The 15,981-nt window shown below is 35.8% G+C and overlaps 1 protein-coding gene across 2 annotated transcripts in view; it reads left to right on the forward strand.

Moving 5' to 3' along the window:
• Positions 1–10,771, forward strand: part of LOC121879305 (Y+L amino acid transporter 2-like) — a 71,690-nt gene extending 60,919 nt beyond the window's left edge. The window contains exons 11-13 of one of the 2 annotated variants that reach the window (XM_042385920.1): positions 7,027–7,204; positions 9,351–9,444; positions 10,012–10,771. In XM_042385920.1, the coding sequence (XP_042241854.1) occupies positions 7,027–7,204; positions 9,351–9,403 (231 nt within the window). In that variant the 3' untranslated portion in view covers positions 9,404–9,444; positions 10,012–10,771. Of the gene's footprint in view, positions 1–7,026; positions 7,205–9,350; positions 9,981–10,011 lie in introns of those variants that run through there. The other variant, XM_042385913.1, reaches the window with a different exon arrangement.
• Positions 10,772–15,981: the final 5,210 nt, after the last annotated feature.

Below are 15,981 nucleotides of genomic sequence, written 5' to 3' on the forward strand. Positions count from 1 at the left end.
GTCGGAAGTCTCATCCCCTCTTAGTCTTTTGATGCAGGTTGTGTTGGTAACAGGAACTGTTTTCCATTTTAATAAACATAAGGTAGAGCTGGTGGGAGGAACTTTTTGTAACTCCTCATCATGTCTCTTAATATTATGAGCGAGTTGATCTCTGTGTCTGATGGATTCTAATATCTCGCTAATCATCTAAGCTTAAGCCCTAGATTTTATCCATATCTCCTTTAATTTTTCTATATCATCAATAACATCAGTAAAGCTAGTTTTGAACTTGTATGTAACTTCATTTACCTCTGCAATTTGTTGCACGAGACCACTCAAAATTTTGTAGTTTATTTTAGAATATATAATTGTTTATTATAATATTTTATTGACTTTATTTTGATTACCATGTGTTGTCCTATCTTTCCCCAGACTTTTTTTTTCTGCAGCAGTAAGTGATAAAGTGATCACCAAGACCTATAGAAATGACCTCTGCCAAACTGGTGTTGCCTTGGCTGTTCCATATTACAGTGGGGTCTCATTTTGAGCAGGTATATCGTACTGATGCACATCTATGCATCGGAAATCCACGCAAGCAATGTCCTTTAACATGTGCTAAATCGCTGTATTGTACTGGACAACTTTGGGTAACCAACTTAACCTTCCCAAAATTACACAAAATGTCACATAAACTGCATCTACATTCATAAATATATATTTTAAGAAAGCCCAGGAAGTTAATTGTGCTATACTCCACCAAATAGTGGAGGTGTGGGAAACTCTGGGAGATGATGGGGGGACCAGGCAGAGGGTGAAGCCTAGTCAGATTTAAAGCCTTCAAAATCAACTGCTGACACTTGTAAAGTGACTTCAGCTTCATCACCAATCTCATATCCATAAAATAGGCGGGATGAGAGCTTGGCAGTGGCATTTAAACTCCTGATAACATTGCCTGTAGGATACCTCAGTCTGCTCTGGTCACCACACCACCAACTGGTCCCTCAGTTAACGAACACAATTCATTCCACAGAGTCGTTTGTTAACCGAATCCATTGTTTCAATGGGATATTGGGTAATTGGTTTCAGCTGACCGAAAAGTACATATACAAAGTAAAAAAAAATTGACTAAAGTACACTTACTTTGAGGTGTGTATGTAGAAGGTTCCTGGTTGATGATGGGAATTAGAAGTGGGGGTGGAGGAGAAGGGAGAAGGAAGTGGGGATGGAGGAGAAATCACCTTTCAAGGGACCCATGCTTGATGCTGTCATTTCACCAATAAAATTTTAAGTTCACTAGGTGTAATTCAAGATTATTTTATTTAAATCAACACTGCACTGTGCTATATATTATCAATGTGTTAACTAAATTTCAGATTAACCAATAATTTCAGTGTAAAAATGCAAAAATATTCAAGACACCAACAAAATAGATGTTCACTCCACTGTCAACAAAGCCCAACTAATGTCAGGTGGCTGAGTCAAGCATCTGATGGGCTCACAAAAAACTAGTTCCCTGTTCTGCATATATTATCAATATGTTAAATAAATGTTAAAATGACTAATAATTTTAATATAAAAAATGCAAAATATTAAAAGCACAACTTTCTTGATATTTACTCCACTGGAAATGAATGTAAACATAGAACAGATTACTGAATTGGCAGATCACCGCATCAGCTGATCCTCACAACAAAACATGTTGTTCGTAAGGATTTTGTTAATCAAAGTTTTGTTCATTAACCGAATTGAAGATCCTTATGGGAGTTAATTCGTTAACCGAAATTTAGTTAATCGAACCGTTCGTTAACCGAGGGACTACTGTATATATATAGTGATTTAAGGGCGATTTAGGGGAATTTTTGGAGTGTTTCTGACTTTATGCATTTTTGGCTTTACTTTGTATTGAAATAATGGATTCGGTTAAAGAACGACTCTGTGGAACGAATTGTGTTCGTTAACCGAGGGATCACTGTACTGTACTCACTTTGTACTCAAATGTACTAAGCTAAAGGACAAAACTATTTGTCTCATGTGTAAACTATGAGATGTTTATACTCAAATTAATCACTATCTTACATGGATTCCAGCAATGCAAGTTATATTCTGCAAAGTTAAGTCTGTAGCATTTTACAAGAGAAAAGCTTTAAGCCTAAAACCACCTTTGTCCCTTTAATCTTTGTCACCCACCGTCATCTGCCTCCCCTGCTTGTTAGGAGGAAGGGGAGTTGGGGTCAGGGATTCATGATTATAAAAAACCAGGGAGTTTAATTTTTTTGCTTATAAATGCCACTGACTTGACTTAGCAGAATATATCTTGCATTTCTGGAATTCTTGCAAGATGGTGATTAATTTGGGTAAATAAATGCACTAGACAAATTTTTTTTAAATTAAATTAGTACATTTGAGTAAAAGTTGCTCAGCAGTTGTGGTTGCAGTTGTGAAGCTTCGTGACATCACTTGTGTATAATGCATCTCCATATGTCTGGTTTATTCATTGATCAGTTGTCTAAGTGCAAAAGTAGCCAAACCGAGCCATCATGTATGTATTAATTTTAAAATAGAAATTATAAAATAAAATGTTATTAGACAATGGTTTAGTAGTGCTGTGGAAGAGTCTTGGCTTGTCACCTCACCTACTACCTCATCACCTCACCACCTTGTTAGTTCAGCTCGGAATTACATTGATTTATTACTGTATTATTTTCTTTTTTAGTATTGTATGTACAGTAGCTAAAACAACTATCTGTGGAGGTGGGGGTCGATATGCTCCGAAATTTTATGTGTGACTAGTGACAGTCCTCATATACCAAAATTTATCGTCCATGGTCTCATATTGTTTCCCACAAAGTATGCACATATAGTTGTTTTAGCTACTGTACATTTAAAGAAATACCTATATTTGCACAGTAATTACCCAGTATAAATAGACACAGAGCAGAAAAATTTAGCATTACCCAAGCGGTTGGTCTTCCCCACTCACACACCAACCATGTAAGGATGCAGCTAAACATGATCAGTCTTTCATAACGCTGGGAACCCTTGTTCCCAGGCCCTGGCTGAAAGGTTTGGAGTGATTTTCTCGCCATTTTCTCAGATTTTTCAGTAATTGCGCATTATTTCATAATCGGCATTTTCTCCCAGAAATTAACATTTTGACAGGATTTTTTTTTTTTTTAAGAAAATGCTCCTGATTTTTAACCTCGTTTGTTCCCAAAGCAGGAATTTAAGGAATTTTCCGGAAAAATTCTGAGCAAATTTCAATTCTTGTTATTGGAGAGTTCTGGGTTTTGGGGATTCCGGTTAATGGAGATATTACTGATACAGTGCACTGTACCCTCGTTAATTTGAATTTGGGCTTAATTTGTATGTTTATTTTTTAATTAAATAAACAATTTGAATATGGAATGAATCTGAATAACCATTGTATTAGCCCCTTAGTTCTAATATAAATGTCAGGGCAGTACATTGGGTTTATATAATGATATCACCCCCTGTAACTTTCCACTGGCTATGAGGTGACATGGTCACATCACGTGATGGGTAAGTTCCTTGAGACGTGGCCCTAAAGACTGTTCGGTCAGCATATAAAAGCCAGCTGCTTTGGCATTCTCACTCACTCGCTCACACAAGGAGGACGTAATTAGAAGAGCTGTTTAATAAAGCCTCCGTCCTCATTTTAACACTCATAGCTACAGTGATTAAGTTACGGTGATATACACTTGGAACTGTATATGATAGATTTTCTTAATAAATTCACCTGTACAGAAAGGACAGTTGGGTTTTGCTACTCAAACCCTATACTGTATGCTTTTACATATTCCAGCCCCATTACCCCAGCAAGAATCAACGGTTCAAGGGCCAGTTCACCATGCAGTTCTGTAAAGTCAATTAATGGCATCGACAGAACCTGGACTGTGCTGTTAAAGCCAATTTGCCGTTATATCGAATTATGGGGGGGCGGGGGGGCTATAAACACCATAGATTTCACAAAGTTGATGAACAGACACTCCACGGTCGAGTTTCTCTATTATTTCATCCTTCTGCACAATGTTCAGGGAACTCTTCTCTTCATTGAGTGACTAGCAACTCCGGGAGGGTTTTCAGGTCACTTAGAGGCCATAATTGATGCAAAGAAAGTTGAAATTTAAGGTGATCACATGGTGCTCAGCATCAGCTGGACTTCAATGCCAAAGCAAACCGACAGGAGCATTGCAGCAGGTAGAGGAACTAGTAGAAATTACAGGAAGGCATTTCAAATTCACGATCTCTAAATTTTATCGTTAAATGCGAGTTGCCGATAAATCTAGTGACGTTACATCGAAGTTAAACCTGTATTATTATAGGAATATATGAAATAGATTAAGATGAATGAAAGATAGGAATAAAATATGAATTATATTAAGATACTGTACAAAACTAGCATTTGGGTGCATAGGCGAGGGGTGGTGGAAGAGGAGGGAGGAAGGGAGAGGACAACTCACCACCTCCCGTGCTCATCACCCCGCAATCCTTTTATAATGACAGCACGCAATTTGAATATAATTCCAATATTATTTAGGTTCATTTGGTGCTGGGTAAATAAAACATTATCGAAAATTAATTAATTTTTCCGGAAGAAATCCAACATTCAATCCTAGATGAGCTATTGTGGTCTCTTGTTTACAGTACACAGCAGTGTCAGCTGATCATTCTTGCTTTCCCTAACAATATTATATTTATAAGCCATCTCTCAGCCACTGGATTTTTTGGTAATTCAAGTGACTCAGAGCATTTTCTTTGTTGAATTAACCTAAATAAGTAAAAGATCACTAAATTAATGCTATATTGCTACCTGCACTACCCATGGCTTTACATGTAAGCTACAACTATGGTTACATTTCAACCAATCAAATAAGCGATAACAATAAAATGAGACCCACTGTATATGATCTAGTATGGTGACTGAGGACTTTGGTATCTGGGTTGCTGATTTAATTGGCTGTTTGTAGCCATTTACTATACAGGGCTCCCCAAATTCGCGGGGATTAGGTTCTCGAAATGGCCACGAATCGCCAAATCCGCAAATAACATTTACGGACGGGGTGTACATTTTTACTTTGTGTTTGCCCTTAGGGCAATTATTTCTTTTACCTGTATTGTATATATATATGTGTGTGTGTGTGTAGACACACACAAAACACATACAAATAAATAATAATTGGAAAATCCTCTCACAAATAATCAGAAACAAATTTATTAAAAATGTGATAGTCTACCCTCAAGTCCGTGCTTTATTAATAAAGTAATAAAGCACGGACTTGGGGGTAGACTGTCACATTTTTAATAAATTTGTTTGATATTTGTGAGAGGATTTTTCAATATTATTTTTCTGCATGTGTTTTGTGTGTGTGTGTCTACACACACACACACACATTTACAATGCAGGTAAAGGAAATTACAGTCTCTAGAATGAATGGCTCCCTGTCCCAGCCGCGAAAATGCTGGCAACTTTAAAACTACCCACAGGCATTCCTGGGGTTCATCCAGGGTGTCATCTGCGAATAATAAAGGACCGCGAAATAAAAATCTGCAAATTTTGGCCCCCCCCCCCCCTGTTCAGTATTTGTACTTTGTTAATACAGTAGTACCCCGCTTAACGCGGTCAATAAAACCCACAGGGTACCATGTTAAGTGAAAACCGCGCTAAGTGAACAACAGAACATATGAGATTAATTCCAATAGAAACTGGCCCGACCCCCAAACTCCACTTTTTCCGACACAATACCTATGTTCTAGTAAAAATAACATCTTAATTTTATGATGGTACATGCACACAATTAATACTTAAGAGAAATAGAGAAATACAGTCGCCAAGTTAATGTCCATTCAAATAATGGACTCAACTCCCTCCCACTCTTCTCACACTACACTGCTGGCTCTACCCTCTTGAGAAATTTTGGGGGGAAAACCACTAAATTTTAATAAATAATACCTCAAACTAAAGTTAGGATTATACAATTGACATTGCTGGATTCCTTGTAAGACCAGGAATATTTTGAATATAAATGTCATATATTTTGCACAAAAGATAACATATTTACTCAGAGTAAACATTATATCTAAAATTTGTATGTCTAATGCAAAATCTATGATGTTTATATTCAAAATGATCATCATATTGTAAGAATTCCAGCAATGTAAATTATATTCTGGCCGGGTAATTTGTATGAATTTTATGAGCTAAAACAGGCAGTCAGGCAGGGTGGCGGGTGGCGGGTGGGGCGAATCTAAAAATAGCTCTCGAGCCAGACACTCTGCGCGTATATGTGGAAAAAACCCGCGTTAAGTGAAAGTTCAGCTCCGGCGAGGCACCGCGTATACGTGAAATCTCGCTAAGCGAAACCGTGTTAACCGGGGTATTACTGTACTGTATTTCTTAAACAGACCATTTTATTCTTATCTATAATAAACATTGAAGTCACTTTGTATATTATTGTTTCACAATCAGTCCTAATACTTGTACAGTATATGATAATATCCAAGTACTGTACAGAGGGTTCCCGGGTTACGAACAGGTACCGTTTCTGAGGACATTCGTAAGTCGGAACATATACTATATGCATGCCATACTTAAAAAAAACAATGTTTAAAATCCCACTATATCATAACCTAAGTCCTTATATACATCTAAAATCACTTAATTTAAGACAAAAGAAGAAATAGAATGACAAAATAGAGTACAGTGGTCCCTCGGTTAACGAGCACAATCCGTTCCAGCATGAGGATGAATGAAAAGTTAAGGGTTGTTGGTAAACTTTTGGAAGGAGGTAATGACAAAAAGGAGTGAAGGAAGTGTCAAGAGTAGAGGTGTTTTGAATAAAGATGTTTTTGTATTAGCTTGCTGAAGCTTTCTCTGAATGAATGTAAGTTTCAGCAAATCTATCCTCTAGTTCTTGTGAACTTGAACTGTTGATTCAGTGTTTCTTGAAAAATTTTGATGATAAAAGAACATGCTGCTGTCTTCAACTATAAAGTATTTAAATAATAGCTCTATTTATTTTTTTGCAGGTTAACATCATTGTGCCCATTGTGTTTCTGATGATTTGTGGATTCCTGGTTTTCCTTCCTCTTTATGTTCGGCCTCTTGAGGTTGGCATGGGTATCCTCATCACAGCTTCAGGCATCCCAGCGTATTTAATTTGTATATATTGGAAGGATAAACCAGCAATAATCACAAGAGCTCTAGGTGAGTACTGATTTAAACTTGCAATATACTGTATATTTAAGTACAGGTTGTACCTCTCTAGTCCGGCATTCTGTGGGCCGGAAACTCCTGTGGTCCGGAACGATTTTAGTTTGTCCAGTAGGTAGATAGGCAGCTTTTTTTTTTTATCTGAATTATTATTATTATTATTACAGGAGTATTAAATTTTTGTCCCTCAGGTCGCAAGGAGTATTAAATTTTTGCCCCTCAGGCCCCAATGTGGGTCAGTGACCTATGCCCGGGTGGGCTAATCCCCTTAAAAAAAAAAAAAAGCCGCGGGAAATTAAGGTTTGTTTACATCCGGCAGTTCGGCTGCTCTCTCTCTCTCTCTGCTTGTCTATACAGAGTACAACATTTAACCCTTCAATATATATGAGCAGTAAATTGCTTTCATATTCTTATGTAGAGTAATGACGATGTTTTCACATATGCGCACTTACATACGCGCAGTCTCACTTTTTTTTTTACCATTAATGGTTAGCTACTTATATTGTTCCATTTATTAACATTAAATAACATTACAGGTACGTCAAACAACCATATTAATTTTTTTACATTAATTTTACTACAGCTAAAATCACGGTCTTATTTTCTTCAGTTTTATATGTAGAACCAGTTAGTCACTGGTTTTGTAAGCTTTAGCATAAACAATGCCGGCAGTTGTCTCGTCTCCTCTAATATTCCACGTATTATTAATAAATTGTATTGTTAATTTTGCACACAAACATTAATTCAATAAAAACAAATTCAGAAACATTAATTAAAATATATATGAACAGTAAATAAGTGTTGCTTTCATATTCTTATGTAAAGTAATGACGATATGTTTTCACGTGTGCGCATGCGCACTTACATACGCGATCTCTCTTTTTTCTTTACCATTATCGTTTGCTACTTCTATTGTTCCATTTATTAACATTAAATAACACACCCACTGTGTGTTACCACTTCCTTCCACTCCACCTCTCTAATCACCCCTACCGTTCTGCTTTCTCACTCCATAATTTAAAATTAATGTAACGTAATATAGAAGGAATATGACGTTCATTTATACTTACACTCAATTTTGTGGGGAGGCATCAACTGTTCATTTGTGTCTGCTAGTGCTGCGGCCAGTGTTACCAAACAAACCGATTGACGCATCATCTCACAATCTTTCCCTTCCACCACTACCTCTATTATCACCACCTAAATCATAATTTCAGTGAAGGCTTTGCTTTAGCCAGAGCAGATTAGCATGATATCCACTACCTCCCACCCACTTCCCACCCTCCTCCTCCCCTCCACCCATTGTGTCTCAGTAACACTTTGCCTCTCTCATTCATTCTCCTATGAGCCATTCATGATACAATATTGTGCAGTACTGTACATTAATTAGTAAAGATATGTTACTAGTATTACCGGGTATATCTTTTAGTGAACCTACACATTTTGTGGGGTATATTTTGGTCAGTTAGGGGATGCATCTCTAGGGCTGTGGGACGAAACTATTTTTTCCCATATGTTATGTTTCGATATGTACGGTTTTGCTTATCACGGAAGTTTTCAGGAACCTAACCTCCATGATTATTGAGGATACATGTATATTTCTGACAAATGTCATGACTCACTAGAAGCTTCTCGAACATCAACAAACCCATTTAACTCACTTTGATGGAACGTTTAACATTAAATATGCTGTATTTATTGTTTTGTGTCTTAAGTATTTATTCAATGATATTTTCTTTACAGTATTGTTAATTAAGAAGTAAAACAAATGTTCAATGTTTGACTGAGTTTGTGTGAGCATGTGGTGCGTTTCTTAGTAACTTCTGTGTCTTCCATTATATACATCTCGCTATTATATAAATTATTGGCTTGTAATCATTGTGTTCACCCACAAATTTTAATTGAAAACATATTTTGTAATACAGAGTATTTTAATATGTTTTGGATTTTGGATTTATTTTTTCCTTATAACATATCCCAGTTTTTATGATGGGAGTCTATGGGTATATGTGATCCAATTTACAAAATATAAATTCACAAAAGGTTTTCAGTAATGACATACTGTATTGTATTTGATTTTAGTTTTCTATAGAATTAGAAAGAAATATGATTATACTTTAATCTTTTTTTTTCCCAACAGAGTCCCTCACCATTGGCTCCCAGCAACTCTTCTTCTCAGTGAAAGGCGACTGAAAAATTTATAGATTAGAAATACTAAAATGGTCACATTTCAGGTATTTATCTTTTTTATACAGTATTTCATTATTGTTTGTTTATGATATAATATAAACAAGGGCATTTCCTTCGGTGACTTTTCCTCAAGTGCCATGCCAACATATTCTATTTTTTTACATTGCATACATTCATTTTAAATTGATTTTTATCGAGATTAGCCGAAGTGAGAAATGCATAAAGATCTTATAATAAACTGTTTCATATAATTTAATTGACTTTTAAATGGCATAGATTATAATAATGACATTGTTTTTGTAATGCAATCCCTGGAAGATCACCAAAATGCACATGGTAACTTCATGATTAATTCACTGACGGTCTGATTAGACCCAAAGACAAACAACCTCCATCCTAGAAGTCACTGTTCTTAGTTATCTCTTGAATTACCATAGGATAGGGAAAAATTTACCCACTGTTTTTTAACCCTTTTAACGTTAAGTTTGACAAAAGTCAAATGAATTTTAACATCACTGAATGCGATGTTCGACTTTTCTCTCAGCAATAAAAATAAATAAATAAAAAATTTGTTGTTCCACTTATGCAATATTTGACCTATATCACCAAAGTTTGAAACGACTGCTGGAAAATGGATGTGCTGCAAACTTATGGCGGAAACAGGAGCTGAGACGCATATGGTAGCAGCTCTTCAGATTTTCATCGTTTTACTGTGTAGGTGTTATGAGCACCATTATATCAGAATTTATGAAACAATTGGTGTTTGACTTCTAGTGAAGTGTTAAAAAAAATAAAAAATAGACCAAATGAATGCCAAAATTGGGCATATTTAGTGCCCAAATGGCAGTTTCAGAGTACCAGTGATAGAATCCAAATACACGTCGAAAGGGTTAATAAAATCATTATTATTGGGACTGGGTGATGCTGTGATGGGACATGTTTGTTAGCTCCCCAGATAATGCTTCTGTGATATGTTTGCAAATATTGAATTGGGAAAATTCTTTTCACTCTTTAGTAATTTTATAAAACTAAGCTGATGAATATATTTTTTTATGATTTGAATATAAAGGACAGAACCTAGAACTAGACCCACTTAAATTTGGATAAGAAATTTGGAAAGCAGATAAAGCACCTGTATGTTAGAAAGCAATTTTCAGGGTGTCAGAATGCTGTTGGAGTACAGTACAGTATATCAAATATTTAATGAAACAGAAATTTCTGTAAATCTAGAAATCAGTACGGATTATAGGCTGCTTATCCACATCAGGTATGCTGTACTGTATTGCAATACAGTGGTCCCTCGGTTAACTAGCACAATTCATTCCAGAAGGTTGCTCGTTAACCGAAAAACTCGTTAACCGAAACCATTGTTTCAATGGGTTTTTGGGTAATTGGTTCCAGCTCACCGAAAATTACATACAAACGAAAAATAAATGCAGTAAAGTACACTTACTTTGAGGTGATGATGATGTGAATTAGAATGGGGGTGGAGAAGGGAGAAGAGAAGGCATTGGGGTGGAAGAGAAGTCACCCCATGCTGCCATTTCACCCATGAAATTTTAGTTCACTTGGTTTAATTCAAGATTATTTTCTTTAAATCAACACTGCACTATATATTATCAATATGTAAAATATATTTCAAAATGACCAATAATTTGACAGGAAACACAGAAAAAAAGCGTTTATGTTGAGAGTCTGAAGCAAGATGTTACCTCCACTGAAAAGACACAGAGACTGACGCCTGTATGGTGTGTTGACAGGCTGTTTGGCACGCTAAAAACTAGTTTCCCTGTACTTAAATTATGTTAAATAATTGTTAAAATGACTAAAAATTTTAATATAAGACTTAAAATTATTGAATAGTACAAACTTCTTGATATTTACTAAAATAGTAAGGAATTTAAGCCCTAGAACCGATTACTGTATTGGCGGATTAATACGACAGCTAATGTGCAAGCGAAAACATGTTGAGGGGCGCTCGTAAGGAATTCGTTAATTGAGGGAATGCTCGTTAACTGAAGTTAAGAATCTTATGGAAGGTAATTCGTTAACCGAAATTTCGTTAACCGAGGGATCACTGAACTGTGCGATCATTGTTGTCACCTTGTATGTTTCCTTAAATATTCAAAGTGGCACTACTCAAACCCTTTTTAAATATTTCTTTAAATACCATTCCTGCCCCTTGTAATAGTGATGACTAAATTTCTATACACATCATCTGCTAAGCTCTATCTCCAATGCCTTGTTCCATTAAGGCCTTGAGCAGTATCCACATATGGTCTGCCCAAATGTCATGGCCACTAATTGCAGCATACTTTTCAGTGTTAACACTCTAACATTACTTGAACCCTATATAAACAAATATAAAATAGCAGTTCGGTAATTATGTAAGAGAAGCCATTTTTTTAGTACCTTGTATACTGTAAATCAAAAGTGTTAAAAATAGTGAGATTTATCCCAGTATGCAGACTTAGATATGATAGTAGTGGAATGGAAACACAAGTACTGTACTGTACAGTATATATAGAAAGGTACAAGTAGGGGAAATCATTGCTCATTAAAATGTTATTGTAGAATTTCAAAAAGTCTGATGGAGCACCAAGTTGACTGAAGTATGTTGCTGGCACAGAAAAGATCCATCTTTAAGATAAAGGACTTATTCTTTACTTTTCTCAGCAGCACTGAATAACATATGGTAAAGTGCTGGGTTGTATTACAGGTGTATTACAAATGCAATTTATTTTTCCATAGTTAAAGAAAACTGACTGCTCATCTTCCATATACACAGGCTGCAGAGTTCTACTTATTTTTTGATAATACTGTAAGTCAATCAGTTACTTCTTGAGAGCATCAATAAGTAAGAACATATGAATAGGATGCTTTAGTCTGTACAGGCATTGAGAAGAGAAATACTCTAGTAAGATATAAAAAAGGATAAATGCTAATAATGAGTCTTCCTTACAATGAATGTGGGGCTTCTATGGCACTGATGAAGAGGAAGATAGAATGGAGGAATTTCCAGTTGCACTAATTGCTCCAATGGTAGTGGGAGAATGATTGCAGCTTGTGTTCAGTCCTCTGAAGTGTTTTATTCTATTTTTTATTATTTGCTGTATTGATTAAAAAATATATGTCATTAGGATTATACGTATTTGATTTTCCTAAAATATGAGCTACATAGATATTTAGTCATTAATGAATATTGTATATTGTAATTCTTATACTTAAAAGTATTGCTAAGCAATAAAATTTTTAGGATATATATATATATATATATATATATATATATATATATATATATATATATATATATATATATATATATATATATATATATATATATATATATATATATATATTATCTGATAACCACAATATATCACATCTTCAGGGGTGAGTACAGACTAGAGAGAGTAATACAAGGAACTTCGTTTTTCTTCTTTCCTTGTGGTTATCATATATATAATATATATATATATATATATATATATATATATATATATATATATATATATATATATATATATATATATATATATATGTATATATGTATATATATATATATGTATATATGTATATATATATATATATGTATATATGTATATATATATATATATATATATATATATTAATTGGTTCATGACTTGTTTCATTCCTCGAGCCAAGAGTATTGTCTGCAACAAGGAATTACATTTAAAATTTTGTTAATTTTGGATAATGATCCGGGACACCCACCACACCTGGACGACCTGCACCCTGATGTTAAGGTAGTGTACATTCCACCTAACACTACCTCTGTCATCCAACCCATGGATCAAGATGCTATTGCAGCTTTAAAAGCTAATTGTTTACTTACGACCTTCGCTCAGGCTATTGCTGCTACTTAAGGTGAGAAAATGCTCAGAAAGTTTTGGAAGGACTACAACATTTTGACATGTATAAAGAACATTATTGCAGCATGGGATGAGGTTACTGAATAGTGCATGAATGGAATATGGCAGAAAGTCCTGAAAAGATATGTGAACAGTTTCAGAGGATTTAATGAAGATGAAGTAATTTCTGAGATTAGTAGCAAGATAGTGGAGTTGGATAAACAGCTTGAGTTCGAAATTGATAATGAAGATGTTGAACAGTTGGTTGAAAGTGTAGCAGAAGAGCTGAGTAACAAGGATCGTATCGAACTGGAAGCACAGAAAAATGCAGAGGAAGAAGAGAGTCGAAATGTAGAAGAAGAACCTGCACCCACCAAAAATTTTTCAGTGAAGCAAATGGCAGAGGCATTTGCTACAATTAATAAGGGGATGCAAGTGTTTGACGGAATGGATCAAAATGTTGAGCGTTTTGCCAAAGTTGACAGAATGGTCCAAGATGCACTTGCTTGCTACAAGGAGATTTATAATGAAAAGAAAAACCAAACTGTGCAGTGTAAATTGGACATCTATTTTAAGACGTCCTCCATTGCTGTCTCCTCACACCCCCACCAGTGCTGCCTCTTCACTCCCTAAAGATGATCCAATACCTTCAACCAGCAAGCTTCCCCTGTACATAAACCTGTCTGAAGAAAGCGACATTGATGACCCACCCAGCCCTGTCTCCTCCTCTGCTTCATCCAATTAATATAGTCTTCATGTATACCTGTAAATAAAAAAATTATTGAGGCCCCGTGTGCATTCAGCTGACTACATTATAGGTAGGTGCACAGTCACACTGTATCCATTCTTCATTATTGATTACTTTTACTGTACTGTATTTCATTTTAGATTTTATATGTATAATTTTTTGCATTTCCGACTTACGACCTGGATTTGGGTCCCTAACCCCGTTGTAAGTCAGGGAGGAGCTGTATAGTATATGTGATTTCTGCATGTAATCTTTCATGAGTGTTTTAACCACAGAACCAGAAATACCCAGGTTTTCATCTCGTTCAATGGCAGTAGTTGCACCTGTGTACACAATGACGTCAAGATAGTCAGTTTTTACATCACATAATACAAACAATTTTATTCCATACCTATGCCGTTTTGACGGTATGTACTGCCGGAAGCCTAGTCTACCACGCCACAGGAATAAACTCATCAATACAAATGTCTTGATATGGAGTAAACATTTCCCTATACTTCCTATGCATGTGATCAAGAACTGGCCTTACTTTGCATAACCTATCATTTTTGTCAACTTGGTTATCTGTGAAATGTAGAATATTGGTGTCTAAAAAACCTCATCCACTGTCCAATAGTCATTGATTCTGTGTTTTGCTACATGACTCATAAGCATCAGTGAACACAAAACCATGTAGATGTCATCTCTGGTAACTGAATTCCAAGTAACTTGATGCCCACTTCCAAAAAAATCTGGCTTAGATTCTTTCATCTGAAGGTAATAGCGGTTAGATTCTCGCACTATTGTGTCTGTAAGTTCCTCATCCACATACATGAGTAATTAATCTAGCTCATTTGACTCATCTGTCACATGCATCAGTCAATCCAGAGTTACTTGCATCAAATGAAAAAACAGAAGGTGTAAAAGGAGATTCATCCCAGACCCACCGAGCGTGACCTTGAGCAGGCGTAGGACATGCTGTAGGTGTAGGCAGTGTACAGGGTTGCCGAACAGCGCCTTGTGCCACTGACCATCTCCCTGATTATCTGATTGAACAACCTCTCTCTCTCAGTGAATGCTCTGAGCTACTGTTAGATTTTTTTTTTCTTTTTACTCAAGGAGGAACTTTGCTTACCACACCATTTCCTTTTAGAACTTGGTCCAGGCTGGGGATCATAATCATCAGTATCACTTGAACATGATATATTATGCTCCCTACCTTTTGTTTCTTTCAAAAGATCCCTCTCATAATCACTTTCACTATCGTCAGAGAGCATCTGAATCAGTATCAATACTATTCATTAGATCAAGAAAGTCATTATCTTACCCAGACAACTCCGCCGCAGCGGCCAAATCTTGTACTGCTCTTTGTGACATCATGAAACATACTGACGTGTCTGTGTGGTACAGTATATGGAGACAGAAGCAACCCACACAGTTGGCAACACTCATTATCAGATACAAGAAACCATTTTCTGCATCACCAGATGGGCGAGGGCAATTTAAATGCCAGATCACATATAAGTGACGCTCGCTGTGAACATAAAAAAAACTCGGTGGTACGTAAAGTGACACCTGAGGCGAAAGGGTTACAGTCTAGAATTCATTTTGAAATTTTTAGAATTACACTTGTACAGCCTACAGTTAGGTTAATGACATTTAAGCTAATCTTGTCATTTTTGGCAGAATGAGGGAATTGCAATAATCAACCATAAAAAATTATGTAACTTGAAAATTAAAAGGCATGAACTAATCCATTCAGGCATTTAGTCATTAAACTTTCACACAGACCTCCATATAACCATCAGAAAAGTAAAAGGGAAGTATAAGGTAATGAATGCTTTTCAAGAAACTCGGACCAGTTCAAAAATAATAACAGTCTGAAATAAACCCTACTCAATATTTCTTGCTCCAGAGGTGGACAGTGATGCTTTTCTGGGGTAATATGAAGGTGTTATGAGGTATTTTACAAAGAAAGACAA

Source organism: Homarus americanus, unplaced genomic scaffold (assembly GCF_018991925.1).
Source record: "Homarus americanus isolate GMGI-L3 unplaced genomic scaffold, GMGI_Hamer_2.0 scaffold15169, whole genome shotgun sequence".
NCBI lineage: Eukaryota > Metazoa > Arthropoda > Malacostraca > Decapoda > Nephropidae > Homarus > Homarus americanus.